Source organism: Pristis pectinata, chromosome 28 (assembly GCF_009764475.1).
Source record: "Pristis pectinata isolate sPriPec2 chromosome 28, sPriPec2.1.pri, whole genome shotgun sequence".
NCBI classification, from domain to species: domain Eukaryota; kingdom Metazoa; phylum Chordata; class Chondrichthyes; order Rhinopristiformes; family Pristidae; genus Pristis; species Pristis pectinata.
The window spans coordinates 1,291,527-1,307,774 of NC_067432.1; the positions used below are offsets into that span (position 1 = coordinate 1,291,527).

The 16,248-nt window shown below is 47.2% G+C and overlaps 1 protein-coding gene across 1 annotated transcript in view; it reads left to right on the forward strand.

Annotated features, from left to right (window-relative positions):
• LOC127583827 (aminopeptidase Ey-like) overlaps nucleotides 1-16,248 on the forward strand; it is a 58,358-nt gene that overhangs the window by 18,468 nt on the left and 23,642 nt on the right. Inside the window, exons 5-10 of the mRNA XM_052040194.1 lie at nucleotides 6,965-7,119; nucleotides 9,971-10,084; nucleotides 12,126-12,269; nucleotides 12,357-12,422; nucleotides 12,517-12,582; nucleotides 15,662-15,831. Coding sequence (XP_051896154.1) covers nucleotides 6,965-7,119; nucleotides 9,971-10,084; nucleotides 12,126-12,269; nucleotides 12,357-12,422; nucleotides 12,517-12,582; nucleotides 15,662-15,831 — 715 coding nt within the window. The remainder of the gene's footprint in view (nucleotides 1-6,964; nucleotides 7,120-9,970; nucleotides 10,085-12,125; nucleotides 12,270-12,356; nucleotides 12,423-12,516; nucleotides 12,583-15,661; nucleotides 15,832-16,248) is intronic.

The following is a 16,248-nucleotide window of genomic DNA, read 5'->3' on the forward strand; positions in this document are numbered from 1 at the left end:
CTGCCCCCAGGAGTAACCATTTCGACCCGTCTGCCCCGCTGTTCAAGGGGTACTAATGAGAGGGTCCATGGCGATATTAAAAAGGATCGGTGAAAGGGGATCCCCCTGTTTCACTCCTCTTTTAATCTTGATCTTATTGGTCTTTTTCGCACCGATCTCAACCACTGAGGTGGGCTCTCACTAAGGCCCAGTTGCAGCAAGACATCCCTGCTCCCGTGCTCACATCCCCTTGTGACGAAGCCTGATGTACCACTGCCTTGCTCCCTGCTTGCTGCATCTGAACCTTTGCATCAGTCACCGGTGAACAAGGGCACCCAGGTCTGATGCACCTCCCCGTTTCCCAAACTCTCACCATTCAGATAATAATGTCTTTCAGTTTTTGGAACTGCACACCTTCCACATTAAGCTTCATCTGTGCTGCATTTGCCCAGTCCGTTATTACATCTTTTGTACCAGATTCTAGCCCATTCCCCACAGCTGACGTTGGGCTGCCTTTCTCTTTTTAAACAGCGGGGTTCCATTCTCCTGCTCCAATCTGTAGAAACTGCTTCAAAGTTTAAGACTCTTGGAATGCACCCGGTTTTTTAGATTTCCACTAACTGCAGCGTTCTGTGTCTCACAACAAGTTGTTTCCTTGCTCCTCTGTCCTCGTCCATCTCCTATTTCCATCTCCTCTGGGTGTGTTACCTGTGGTGAACCAGCCCTCTCCCTCAGCAGCCACCACCACCACTTGTCCTTCAGTCCCTGGTCTCTGTCCTATCAAACACATTCCCTTTTGTTCTTTCCTCCTCTGCAATTTAAGAGAAAACGAGCCTTTTCCCTGTTCTAATGAAAGGTCATCAACCTGACACGTTGACTGTTTCTCTCTCCATAGATGCTGTCTGACCTGATGACTGTTTCCAACCTTTAAAGATTTTGATTCCAGACTTTGTCTAACTTTCACCCATCCTCCCTTTCTTGTTTAAACCTTTTTATAATGTTTTCTAGTTGTTGTTAATTCCTCTCCGTGTCAAGGTGTGGCTGGGACGCCCGACGCAACTCCTCGGGAGGGCACTGGCCTCCACTTGACGCAGCCAGGTTTGTTGCTGGAGAGAGTACCCAGAGTAGGGAGGGTTTTAGGCTGTGGGCGTGCTGCCTCCATCACCTGAAACGGCCAGCGAGGAGCTTCAGTGACAAATTCACAAACTCATCTGCCAAGCCTGGGATAAAGGGGATGTACCAAGCGACATCAGATGCAGTTATTGTGACCTTCAAGAAAGGAGACTAATTGTGGTAACTTCAGGACCCCACTACAGGGGAAGTCATCACCAGTCCTTCTCCCCCAAAGAGCTGCTCCCCGATTACTATGAATTCTGTCCATGGAGGATTGACTGTGTACCGCCTCAGGGGAGACGCAGGGAGCAACAACAACTACTGGATGTTCCATTTCATTATCACCTCTGACTATGAACCCGAGAGCGGCTGTGGGGCAACCTGCTCGGTGTATCTAACCTGAAAGCTGTCTGCATGCTCCGCCTGCTCTATGCAAGCTGTGGTCTTAACCACAGGGTCCACAGCAGATTCAGTCTGAGTGCAGACTGATGTCCTCAACCCAGTACATCAGTGATCTACCTCCCTCTAACAGGTAGCTGCTTCAGTGTAGCTGACCCATGGATCAGTGGAAACTGTTTAGTCTCCACTCCACAACCAAGTTCATCCCACCTCAGTGACTGAGCCATGTTCACAGCATTCGTAAGCAGAGAGGCAAATCAATGCACATGTAGTGACTCCGCGGGGATGTGGACTTGCTGGGTGAGTGGGCAGGAATGTGACAATGCAGCAAAATGTGTGGTCATGCTCATTAGTGCAGGAAGCAGAACTTCTTGGAAATGGTGAGAGATTGGTTCATCTTTATGTTTAAGGGGATTAAGGATTTTTGTAAGAAGTCCCTGCAGGCCAAAGTACAGGCACAGCATGTGATGAGTAAGTGGTACATTCACCTTTATTACAAAAAGATTTGATGATAGGGTAAAGGAGTCTGTCCACTGCCACTGGAGGGTTTTATTGCCCTCCTTGCCTAAGTGAATCCTTTTGCTATTGAAGGAGTGTGGTGAAGGTTCACCAGACTGGCCCCAGGGGTAGTGGGTTTGCTGTTTGAGGAGAGATTGAGTTGACTGGGACTGTCCTCTCCAGTTTAGGAGAGTTATAGGAGATCTCATTGAAATTTACAAAGTTCTACAGGGCTCTTATAAACGTTAAGTACCCTGGAATATTGGCACACTGGCAGGGAGGATGTTCCCCCGACTGAGGGGCTCTGATGCGTGGGTCACATCTCAGGGTAAGGGGCAGCCCATGTAGGACTGGGAGGAGGAAGGTGGTGAGTTTTTGGAATTATCTGTCCTGTAGGACTGTGGAGTCTCTCAGTCATTGACTTCATTCAGAACAGAGCTCAACAGACAGGTCAACAAGAGGATTGAAGAATACGGGAACTGTGCAGGAAAATGGTGCTGAGGCCAACTCCACTCCTACTTCTGGAGTTATGTCTTTAAATGGAACCACATGGGTACAATCTGCTGCCATTATGGAGATTTGGTTGTAAGATGGCCAGCACTGAGAATTAAATGTTCTGGGGCACGTTTATAAGAGATTGGCAAAATGGAAGAAAATTGGGAGTGGCCCTGAAGAACCTTGTCAGGAACTTGATGTAGAATAAGTTTGTGTGCAGCTAAGGAAGAGCAAGGGGTGGGAAGTGTTGGTGGGAGTAGTGTACGGGCACCAAACTGTAGAGGCGAGGTAGGGTGGGCTAGCGATCTAGATATGAGAGCTGCATGTAACGAGGGTAATACAGTAACTGAGGTAGGGGTGGGCACTGTCACCTCCAAACCAGCAGTAACCATGGGGAAGAGACTTCACAGAGTGGGGAAGAGATGATTGTCTCCGTCAGGATATCGAAGGACCAACAAAGGAATGGAGTTTTGGATTTCATTGTGTGAGATGGGAAAGGGTTAACTGAAGATTAGGGAACGGTGATAATATGAAAATTGAAAGAGATTTAGTTCAATCTGAAACCAGGGTTTTAAATTTAAGCAAAGCAAATTCCAAATATGAGGCATGAGCTGGCTGTGGTAGACTAGGAACCTGCACTAAATGAGATCATGGTAAGCAAGTAATGGCTAATATTTACAGAATTAACACAGATGTAACACAGGTACAACTTGTAGAGGTGCTACTTCATAGTTCAAGTGACCTGGTTCAATCCTGACCTCTGGTCCTGACTGTGTGGAGTTTGCAGGTTCTCCCTGGGACTGCATGGGTTTCCTTTGGGTGCTCCGGTTTCCTCCCACATTCCAACAATGGCTGCCGTAACTTGTGTAGGTGTTGTGAGTTCAATGTAGAACATGATAAACACACCAGACAATGACTGCTGAATAACTATATATTATTAATTAGGATTAGTTTCAAACAACTCAAAGGCTCACAAACAATTTCAAGACTCATGACTTGGATCCAGATGTTACCCTCTGAACTTGGCCGACTTTGATGTGGTGAACTCTTCTCTAAGTCTCTGACTCAGGGTCGCCTTCTGTGATCGTTGGTCTCTGGAGTCACTGCTGTCGGTTATCCTGTGAGGCATTTGTGACCATTCCTCTGTATGGCCTAGTTCCTTACTCCCAAATGTGTGGCTACAAATCAACTCCTCTTCCATATAGAACAATTACAGCACAATTCAGGCCCTTCGGCCCACAAAGCTGTGCTGAACATGTCCCTACCCTAGAAATTACTAGGCTTACCCACAGCCCTCTATTTTGCTCAGCTCCATGTACTGATCTAACAGTCTCTTGAAAGACCCTATCGTATCAGCCTCCACCGCTGTTTCTGGCAGCCCATTCCCCGCACTCACCACTCTGAGTAAAAAAAAAACTTACTCCTTGTTTCTTTAACTTGCACTTCCTCCACTCCAAAATCACTGTGCCCACCAGCACAGTGATGATCAGGGTGTCTGCACCGCCGCAGTTCCCCAGACTGCCAGCTACACCGTATCACAGGGTGGTTGCTTGTACCAGAGCTGTGTCAGCACAACTCCACCCTCTCACATTGATGCTAACCAGATGTCCACCAGTTGACGGCACCACCGTTTGTGGTGGGATTGTGGGGAGGATGGGTCGGGGGAATATCAGCAGGGGAGGGGTTCTCTGAGAGCTGGCTGAGATACAATTGGATAAACGGCATCCTGTCATAAGGAAACATGGGAGTAATAAGTGGCAAAGATTGTCCTGCTGTGGGCATCAAGAGAAGTTAAAGTTGGAATTAGTTTGAAGGAAGATTCCCAAATATGGCAGGAGACCTGAGGATTGGGACATGTCAGAATTCGGCAAATGTTGACTGAGGAAGTGGGGCAGAGAACGAGAGCAGCTTGTGAGGAACTAAAGCAGCATCACAACTGCCACATCTGTAAACAGGAAGTGATTAACTATATTTAATGCGGGTCCCTTAAGGGGGAGGTATATTGAGGAGTAAGACAGTGGCAGAGAAATTAAACAAATGAAGTCAGTGTCTGACTTGGAAGAAAACACAAGAACATTGTGAAGAGCTAGAGGTCGAGAGTAAGTGAGGAACTAAAAGAAATAAGCAATGGTTTAAAACTAGTACCGGGAGAATTGATGGGACTGAGGTTTTAAATCCCCAGGATCTGATGAGCTGAATCTGGGGCTGTTGAAGGAGGTGGCAGTGGATGCAGTCTTCCAAAAATCCATGGATTCTACAACAGATCCCATAGATCAGGGGCACATGTAATCCACAAGTTAAGAAGAGTGAGAGAGAAATGAGGGAACTACAGATCAGACTGAAATGTCGAAACCATTCGAGCCTGCTGCCTCGGTGAATATCATCATGGCTCAAAACCACTCTCCCCATACCACACGATGCCCCTTTGTACTGAGGAATATATCTTTGTCCTTCCTAACTATAGGGCTTCTGGTAGAGAATTCCACAGCATCACCTTTTAGTTCCTAAATCTCTTCCCTGTAACCTGGGGCTCGACCCCTGTGGCTGGACAGCCCCCAGGAGGAATGTTCTTCCCGCACTCGGTCACTGTCACAGGTTTGTGACTTTCAATTAGATTCCCTCTCATTCTTCTAAAGTCTGGTGAAGGCAAACCTGGTCAACCTGCCTGTTTAAGTGCATAGACCCTTTGCTAGACTTGGTCTTTGACCTGAAAAGTTAATCCCATTTCTCCACAGATGCTGCCTGACCCACTGAGTGTTTGCAGCATTTTCTGTTTTGTTTCAAATTTTCAGCATCTGCATTATTTATGATATGACTTTACAGTATAATTGTAGCAAGGTCCTTGTGCTGAAGTTCTGTTGAATTCAAGGACAACATACCACTTACCACCATTACTGCTTGTTGCTCCTAGGTATTGAAGTGTCTTCATAGATCAATGCTTCCCAATCTAACAGCATTTAAATCATTCACTGTTTTTCTGTTCTTTCTAACAAAGTGGATGACTTCATGTTAGTTTACATGTATTTGATCACTTGCTCAACTTGTCTAAATCTCCTTGGAGCCTCTCTGCATTCCCTGAGTACAGGAGGGGTGCTGAGCCTGTGACTGGACAAGAGTTGGGAAATGGGATTAGGTTAACGTTCATTTATGGCTGTTGCACACAACAGGGGTCATGGTTTCCTTCTGTGACATCTCTGATTTACTGATTCAATGAATGAATTCTGTACACATTCAAGAAAGTGGCCAGACATTCATGAAAGGTCTCATGAGAATGTTAAATATTAAACACAAATGTCACTGATGATATCACCACCGGTGTGGTGTGCACCTGGGCACATACAGACATTAACTTGTGCCAGCAGTTTTGGGGGCATGGTGCATGTTAAGGTGAAAGGGTGAATGTTTGCACTTGCCTGAATGATTTTTTTGGGAGGGGAGGAGTGTATCTCTCCTTGGTCCTGATTGCATGCACATTCCTGGTGTGTAAAGAGAGCAGAGTGAACAAGGGGAGGGCATTGGGGACACGGGACGGGAATCCTTGGGTCGACCTTGTTGCTGGTGACACTTGTCAGCTGCACCCAGACAGCTCAGCTCAGGAGATTGGTCTGGATTTTGGACATTTCATTCCCATCTGCTGAGCAAAGTGGAAATGTCAAACTGTGGGATGTGAGTGCTGTATCCAAGGGCCATGGCTCAGCAGCTCTGCTGGGCCACACCACAGTTTCACATTTGCTGTCATTTGATTAGTTCTTGCCTTAGAACTGATTGGATGGTTATTGAAACTAAGTCTGGATTAGTGGATTACTGTACAGTAAATATCAATAAGCATCAGGTAATGGGCATGTACGAGACAGGAACAGGCCCTTCGGCCCACGATGATGTGCCGAATAATTAAGTTGACACCTAATCCCTCTGCCTGCACACGGTCTACATCCCTCCATCTCTGCATGTTCATGTCTGTCTAACAGCCTCTTAAACCCCTCTATCGTATCTGCCTCCACCCCCACCCTGGCAGCACATTCCAGGCACCCACGACTCTGTAAAAACAAAACTTGCCCTGCACATCTCCTTTGAACTTGCCCCCTCTCACTGTAAATGTATGCCCTCTTGTATTTGAGATTTTGATTGGGGGGGAGGGGGAGACACTGGCTGTCTACTCTTTCCGTGCCTCTCATAATCTTATGAACCTCTATCAGGTCTCTGCTACTCCAGAGAAAACAACCAAGGGTTGTCCAACCTCTCCTTATAGCTCATGCCCTTTAATCCAGGCAGCATCCTGGTGAACCTCTTCTGCACCCTCTCCAAAGCCCCCACACCCTTCCTGCAATGAGTCGACCAGAATTCAATGTGATACTCCAGATGTGGCCTCACCAGAGTTTTATAAAGCTGCAACATAACTTCGGGTATCAATAACTGATCAGTGAACCTCTGATCAGTTTCACACTAAGGTTTGCTGTTCAATGTTTGATCTTTCTAACAGACCAGATTGCACTCCCTGACTTCAACGCGGGTGCGATGGAGAACTGGGGGCTGATCACGTACCGTGAGACGGCACTTCTGTACGACCGAAACCTGTCTTCCAATGGCAACAAGGAACGAGTGGTCAAGGTCATCGCACATGAATTGGCTCATCAGGTACAAATATGTCAAACCGGTTCCAGAACGGTGGCTGAAGTGAACCTCTGCTTTGCCCATACACACTTTTCACAGACCTGCCTGCGTTAGTGTTTTGTACATGGCCACCAAGGCTGAGTCTAGGACAATCTGAGTAATGATGCTGAGAAAGTGTCAGTGTCCCGGAATGGTGCCGGGGGGGGGGGGGGGATGGGGGGGGATGGGTAGCTGCCGTGTCCCAGGACGGTGCCGACAAGTGGACTGTATCAGAAGCAGAGTGAGGCCCTTTGGCCCCTTGTTCCTGCTCTCCCATTCAGTAAGATTGCAGCTGATTTATCTCAGCACCAGTTTCCCGCACTGACCCCGTACAGGATCCAGATAAATGTTTTTGACCCAAAACATCAACCATCCCTCTGCCTCCACAGGTGCTGCTCGACCCTCGGAGTCCCTCCAGATTTCAGCGTCTGCAGTTCCACTAACCCTAACCCCTTGGTTCCCTTCATATATAAGTCTATCAACCTCTGCCTTGGACATACTCCTGGACTGAGTCTCCACAAGCTCCTGGGTAGAGAGTTCCAAAGGTCACTGTCCTGAGTTGCCGACCTCTTGACACTGTGACCTCTGCTCCAGAACCCCACCCAGGGGAAAGGGTTTTCCTGCTATCGTGTCAAGCTCCTTAACAAATTTGAATATTTCAAGAGATTTCTTTATTCTGATCTCAGGAGAGTAGGGATTCAGCCCCTGTATCACCGTGTGATCTGTCTGAACTTCTGCACTCCCTCCCTCGTATGTACATCTGTCCCTGGGTAGGGAGACCAGAGGGGTGACCATGTTCCACTGGGGGCAGCACTGAGGGAGTGCAGCTCTCTGAGATTCTGAAAGAGCTCTGCCCTGCTGGAGGGGGCAGGACTGTGGAGGGGCTGTGTGCTCTCTCTACACATCTGTGGAGCTGGATTTCTTTGACCTGGTTCTCCATTTGCCTGTAGCTGTGTACAAAATCTCCCACAGCATTGTGTTAAAATGGGAGGGAGTTCTTGCCATTGCCATTGACTAGGACAACGTACCCTGAGGCTGCTGACAGTAGTGATGACGGAGGGTTGCAGATTAACCCTGCAGTGACTTTGAGTCACGGGATGGTGGAACTGGTCTTCCTTCAGGACAGCAAGCAGACACAGTGAGGGACCCTGCTGCAAGAATCCCCAGGACAATCTCTCAGTAGAATTGCTTTAAAATCAAAGTACATTGAGTGTTATACTCGTTAACAGAGGTGATTGAATAAAATAAATTGTACTGTTCACTTCATTGTTTTGGGTGTCAATGTGCTTCCGTCGTCAGACGTGTACAATGGGAGCACATCTTTGCTGACACAACCAACAAATACCTTTGGACAAAGTAATTTCACGTGGACAGACTAAGACCTTCTGAAGCAGAAAACTGTAGCTCTAGGCACTCAAAGTATATTTTTATCAAGTACTGAGGGATAGCCCTCTGGGTGCAGTGATTGATTGGCAGGACCATGTCTGATGTGCTGTTAAGGTACCAGTCCAGACCCTTTGCTCTCTGTTACCTGTGGTGCTCGATATCTTCCTGAAGGTGTCTGATGCTGGCTTGATGGAGGCTGAACACAGTTGCATTGCTTCATTGTTTGAGGTGCAGCAGGGTAGTGTAGCAGTTAGCGTAACACTATTACAGCACCAGCGATTGGGGTTCAATTCCCGCTGCCGTCTGTAAGGAGTTTGTAATTGAGTGGCGCAGGCTCGTTGGGCCAGAAGGGCTTGTTACCGTGCTGTATAAATAAAGTGTAGGAGAATGTCCCCTGTCAGTTTCCAGATCATTGAAGTGTCTTCCTGCAGTGTGCAGTTAGCTGATCTCATCACAGACCGCGGGTCTGTTTGATTACTGCCTGCAATTACAGAGGATTAGTTTGAAGATTGGCTGCTACCCAACACTCCTGATTAAATTTTCTTCACAATCCCCAGTTGGAACTTTAATGGAAATGTTATGTGAAATTGTGAGATTTAGCAATAACTCATTCTTTCAGCTTGTCCCCGGAACACACAAATCAAACTGGGTCCCAGTTTAAGTGCAGTTACATTATTTGTCCTTGTACACCAAGCTGAACATCAAACTCAAATTCTACAGCGGGTACAACACACAAGGAGCTGGAGGAACTCAGCGGGTCAGGCAGCACCTATGGAAGGAAATTAACAGTTGATGTTTCGAATGGGGACCCAAACATTGACTGTTCACTTCCCTCCATAGGTGCTGCCTGACCCGCTGAGTTCCTCCAGTGTTGTGTGTTGCTCCAGATTTCCAGCATCTGCAGTCCCTTGTGCCTGCAATATAGGAACAGTGTGTAACCAAAAAATGATGCTGAGGCAATGAATAGTCAACCAACTGCTTGGTCAAAGGCACAGCTTGGAAGGAGGAGATGGAGCAGATGTACACACTCCTGAATAAAAGCTCTGCTTCTGAATGAAACCAGATTAACTCCTGAAGTAGCAGCAGATGAACGTCAGGAGTAGGAACAGGTCACTCGGCCTCTCAAACCTCTCCTGTCTTTTAATAAGGACCTGGCTGATCTAGTTGTAACCTCAGCTCTGTGTTCCCATTGACCCTCAGTAACATTATCGAGTAACTATCTACCATTGCCTTAAAAGGATGCAAAGCCTCTGAATCCACTGTCCATTGAGGAAGAGAGTTCCAAAGACTCCCTCCTTGAGGAGGAAACCATTTGCCTCCTCTGTCCCTCAGTGACCTGCAGTTCTGGCTTCCACCCACCATCTTGTACGTTTCTTTCCAGTTTATGCACACGAACTAATCCAGAACTTGTGGGCTAATTCTTACTCGCTAATTTAAATCTTTGTTTCAGTGGTTCGGAAACCTTGTAACTCTGAGATGGTGGAACGACCTGTGGCTGAACGAAGGTTTTGCCTCTTACGTTGAATACCTGGGAGCTGACCATGCAGAGCCCTCCTGGAACTTGGTAAATTGAGTTTGGTCAGTGTGATGTAGGGAGCAACCGGGGAGGGTGGGGGGCGGCGGGGTTATGTGGGCTCACGTTGCACATTCCTGCTCTATTTCCTTGAATTCTTGTGAAAGGGTTGAGGGAGCCCCGTTATATTGGGACAGTGTTGTTATGTTGAGCCTGAGAGAGAGTTTGAAATCTCCAAATCCTCACTCACCAGTGCCATTGGTGATGATTTCCCTCTGGTTACCGTTTGTTGAGCCGAACACACATTCTTTTCTAAGCTTATGTTCAGTGATTTACAGTTCAGGGTGAAATGGTAGTGGCTGACATGTGGTTGTCTGACAAATGATTGACACTCTGATTGAAGCTGACTGATGCACAGTGCTAGTGTTAACTGCTGTGGTACTGACAGGCTCGGTAAGTGGTATTGTGTGTATGGTTCTCCCTCTGGGGGGGGGGAAGCCTTTGTTACAGTGGATGAGAATTGTTCAGTACAAGGGCTTCAAGCATTTGAACAGGTCAGAACAGAGACTGATTTCCCCCGTGAGTCTTTCACTGAATGGGCCTTTAGTGTGAGGGCGTGGGGGTGAGTGTGTGGTGAGGGGGTTTGTTGGGGTGAGTGGATGGGGTGAGGGGGTGGGAGTGGGGGTGAGAGTGTGCCTTCCAAGGATGAGGAGGGACGATTGGGCTGAGAACCCCCAGCGGACCCCACAGTCTGACAGTGACCGTCCCAGTGCACCATCTGTGGACAGGGTCACAGGTGAAGCCAGAGTCCAGAGACCTGAGCAGTGGGTGAACTGCCACCCCCCCCCCCTCCCCCCCGTGGACCCCACTGATGGAGATTGAACGTGTCGCGGGGGAAGGGTGCGGGGGATCCGTGGCTCAGTGGAAGGCGTTTGCGAGGTCGGAGGGTGGTGTCATTCGTCAGTACCGGGGGTGCTCACTTCACCTCTTCCCATCATGGTCTGTAACCAAGAGGTGAGGAGAAAAGCTGTGGGTTACAGAAGGATTTCAAGAGACCAGTTCGGGAGACACAAAAATAGCGAATAGAATCAAAGTTAGAAGGCACAGATCACAGTCGTACAGCACAGGACAGGCCATTCGGTCCACTCTGTCCCTGCTGACCAGTGGGCATCTATTATATTGTTCCGAGCACTTTGTCCATAGCCATTAATGCCTGAAAGACCCAAGTGTTTGTCCGGACACTCCTTAAACGCTGTCAGTGACTCTGCTTCCACCATTGTCCCCAGCAGTTGATTCCAGGGACTCTCTGCGCTCTGGGTGAGAAAGGTCCCCCTCAGATCCCCTCTGAATCTCTTCCCCCTTACCCTGAGTCTGTGTCCCGCTGATGGGAAACGTTTCCCACAGTCAACCCTATCTATACCCCTCATCGTGTTATAACCTCCTCCGTTCCAGGGAAACAGGCCAGCTTCTCCATTCCTTCCTCGGATGTGAAACACTCCATTCCAGACCACATCCCGCACCCTCCCCAGCACTATGGCAGCCTTCCTGTAGCCTGGTGACCAGAACTGCACCCGGTGCCCCCACTGAGATCTGACAGTGTTTTATAAAGTTGGAGCATGACCTCCCTGCTCGTGTATTCAGTGCCCTGACTAATGAAGGCCAGTAGACAATATGCCTTCCTGACGACACTATTGACCTATGCCACCACCTTCAAGGATCTTTAGACTTGTACATCAAGGTCCCTCTGTTCCTCAAATAATCCAAGACTCCACCATCCATGGTGTATGTCCTGACCCCAAAATGTATCACTTCACATTGATCAGGATTAAACTCCATCTGCCACTTCTCAGCCCATTTCACCAACACACTGATCTCACCCTGTAGCCTGTTGGAAATCTGAAATAAAAGCATACAAGGAAGGTCCCAATAGGTTGAAAATAGCAAATGTAGCTCCTTTATTCAAAAAGGGAGGGAAACCGAACAAAGGAAAGTGCAGGGCACTTGGGATGGGCAGTAAGTGAGTGGAGACCTTTAGATGACCGACCCCAACAGTAACTGCCTTCAACATGCAACTGTCTTCTGTCTCTAACAGAAAATGTTAATCGTCTTGAATGACGTTTACCGTGTGTTTGCTGTTGATGCTCTGGCATCGTCTCACCCACTCTCGTCTAAAGAGGAAGAGATTAACACACCTGCACAAATCAATGAGCTATTTGATGCTATTTCGTACAGCAAGGTGGGTTTCCCGATGAATAATTCTTGTAGCTTCAGTGTAATTCTGTCTGTGATGTTCTGACAAAGGACTGGTTGGAATTTTTTGCAGGGAGGATCAGTTCTGCGCATGTTGTCCGACTTCCTCACAGAGGAGATCTTTGTGACGGGACTGAACGTGAGTATCGAGTTGCCTTTAATTTGATGATTCATTTGAAATCTTTTTAGTTGCTGCCGTTCCCTGAATTAGTCTGCTTTTTCTTTTCCTATAGAGCTACCTTACGAAATTTTCATATGACAACACCGTGTACACCAATCTCTTTGACCATCTGCAGCAGGTCTGTATCTTAAGTGATAGAAAATAAAATGTGACTCACTACAAACATCCAGGTATGAGCGTCCAATGCCCGTGACAACGGCTCCTCTTCATCTCTCTGCCCTCGCCAGACCCACTCATGGTTATCACGTATTCAATGCGCGCACCTCACACGGGCCCTATCAGTTCTCTTCAGACTAGTTCCTCTTAACTGACTGTTTCAAGGTGTTTTTCTAACGTCTGCCAGTGACTGGCTGCCCAGGGTGTGTTCTCAGGGTAAACATTGGGGTAGAAATTCACCCGACTAAAAACTCTCCATGTCAGAGTACAGGCAGGGACCACTGGCAGAGGGGATGTGTGGTGAGGGGGGTGGGGCAGTCGTGTGAGGGGAGAGCGTGGGGTGAGTTGGTGGTGGGGTGAGGGTTGAGGTCAGATGTTTGTTGATAATTACAGTGTTCAATTCACAAGATCACAAGACAAGGGAGCAGAAGCAGGCCATTCGGCCCATCGAGTCTGCTCCAAGGAAAGGGAAATAGAAATGAGAAATGGGGAAAGAAGAAGAAAAAAACTATTCTAATCCCAATTACCGGCCTTATCCCCATATCCCTTGATATCCTGACTATTTAGATATCTATCTATCTCCTCCTTGAACGCCCCCACTGCTGTACGTGGCAAGGAGTTCCACAAATTCACCACCCTCTGGCTAAAGAAATTTTTCCTCATCTCTGTTTTGAAACTGTACCCTTTAATTCTAAGATTGTGCCCTCTGGTCCTGGACTCACCCACCAAGGGAAACAGCCTAGCCACATTTACTCTGTCCTTTCCTATCAATATTTTAAATGTCGCTATGAGGTCCCCTCTCATTCTTCTGTACTCCAGTGAGCACAGTCCAAGAGCCGACAAACGCTCCTCATACGTAAGCCCTTTCATTCCTGGAATCATCCTCGTAAATCTCCTCTGAACCCTCTCCAACGTCAGCACATCCTTCCTAAGATGTGGGGCCCAAAACGGCGCACAATATTCCAAATGAGGCCTCACTAGTGCCCCGTAGAGCCTCATCAACACTTCCTTACTTTTATACACTATACCTCTCGAAATGAATGCCAACAGAGCATTCGCTTTCTTTACCACCGATCCAACCTGGTGGTTAACCTTTAAGGTATCCTGCACGAGTACCCCCAAGTCCCTTTGTACTTCCGTGCTTTGGATTTTCTCTCCTCCTAGATAATAATCTGCCCGCTTATTTCTGCTTCCAAAGTGTACAACTGCACATTTCCCTACATTGAATCTCATCTGCCATTTCCTTGCCCATTCTCCTAAACTGTCTAGGTCCCTCTGCAACCTTCCTATCTCTTCAATACTCCCTACTCCTCCCCCTATCTTGGTGTCATCCGCAAACTTAGCCACGAAACCATTTATTCCATCATCCAAATCGTTAATGTACAAGGTAAAAAGGAGCGGTCCCAACACCGACCCCTGCGGCACACCACTAGTAACCGGTAACCAACCAGAACGAGATCCTTTTATTTCCACTCTTTGCTTCCTGCCAACCAGCCAATGCTCCACCCATTCTGTTATCCTACCTGTAATTCCATGACCTCTCATCTTATTAATCAGTCTCTTGTGAGGCACCTTATCAAAGGCTTTTTGAAAGTCTAAAGACACAACGTCTACCGCCTCTCCCTTATCCACCTTACCTGTGATTTCTTCAAAAAAACTCCAATAGGTTGGTCAGGCAGGATCTTCCCTTCACAAAACCATGTTGGCTAGGACCTATCCTGCCCTGCGCCTCTAGGTATTCCGTAACCCCGTCTTTGAGGATGGATTCCAATAACTTTCCCACCACTGACGTCAGACTAATAGGTCTGTAATTTCCTTTACGCTGCCTCCCACCTTTCTTATACAACGGAACTACATTTACGACCCTCCAGTCCTCCAGAACCACGCTGGAATCTATCGATTTCTGGAAAATTATCGCCAATGCCTCCGCTATCTCTAAAGCTGCACAAAGTAAGCTGATATTGTGCGGTGAGATGGGATTAATTTGTGAGTGCCCAGTGAAGGCACGGCTGGGCAGCAGCGGGTCACACAACCGACATTTACGTTCAGTCAGAGGTGGAGAAAAATCCGCGACTCGCGTTTTAAATTTAAACTTGTGCATCGATGAGGATATGGGAGCAGAGCTGCTAAAGTGAACCGGTTAAGGGATGGGTGAATCAGGAATGCACAGAATGGATGTGATACATGGAGAGAGCCAGGTTCCAAGGGTAAAGCCCACCCTCTGTGTAACTAAAGCAGTTGGAGAGAAAACACAGACGGGTGTTGGCTCTGAAGGTTAGACGGAGCATAAAAAACTGCAAGGAAAAACTAACGGGTTAATTAGAAAAAGAAAGTTGGAGTAGAAGGTAAATAAGCCAGAAATATAAACTCAGATGGTAAGAGTCTCTTGAAAAGGAAGAGTTAACAAGGTGAATGTTGGTCCCATGGAAAATGAGTCTAGAGAATTAATGGGGAAAACGGAGATGGAAGATGAATTAAATGGGTGTCTTGCATCAGTCCCACTGTCGAGGATACAAGGAAGAGCTCAGAAATGGTGGTGAATTGGAAGGGAGGGAGGAACTCTGGAAAGTGGCCGTCACCAGAGCAGTGGGAGTGAACAGGCTGTTGGAGTGTGGACTGAGTCTGAAAAGGAGTCACTGCTGAGGTGGCTGATGCATGGGTTTCAGTTTTCCCAATTTCTTGGATTCTGGGAAGGTTGGATTAGGTTAGAAAATAACAAACAATAACTTCTTTGTTCAAAAAGCAGGAAATTACAGTTGGCTTAACATGTTGTCGGGAAAATGTTAGATGCTGTTAGCAAATACTTCATAGTAGGGCACTTAGGGAAGTTCAAGGTAATCAGGCAACATTAATCTGGTTTTGTTAAAATCACATTTGACCGATTTATTGGGGATCTTTGAAGACTTTGGACAGCAATGTAACAGATTTGCTGCTGCTGAGAGTGCAAGATTCCTGGGATTCCCTCTGTACTTAGACTACGAGGGCCACTGATATCAGACCACTTGTTCACCTCCCTGTAACTCTGTGACTTTCTCTTCCAGGCTATAAAGGGAAAGGTCGCCCTGCCAGCTTCGGTGAATGATATCATGAGTCGGTGGACACTGCAAATGGGGTTCCCAGTGGTTACCATAGATACAGAAAAAGGACACATCAGTCAGAAACATTTCCTCCTTGATCCAAATTCAAACGTGACTCGTCCGTCAGAGTTTCAGTAAGTCTGTTAAGTAGGAGAGAGTGATTTAATCTTTGATAAGTTTAGATATGCATTGTAGAATTCTTTGTATATAAAGCATTCTGTCCGTATTGGTCCTGATCCACTAAAGTTCCCCAGGGTTTAGAATAGTCCCAGGTGGACATGAAAACAACAAATACAATTGGACTGTTCGAGATGGGAGGGAGAGCAACTACAGGCAACTCGTTTGAATCAGTTGTGTTGTCAGCTAAATGCTGGAATCTGCCGTGAGGTAACAGAACACTGAGAAAGGTGGAGGACTATTAGGCAGAGTCAAATGGGTTTTATAAAAAGGAAGTTCTGTTTAATAAAATTATCTGAATTTCTTGAGGCCATAACTGGCAGAGTAGATAAGGAAGTATATCTGGATTTTTGGCAGATACCACAGCAGATCGA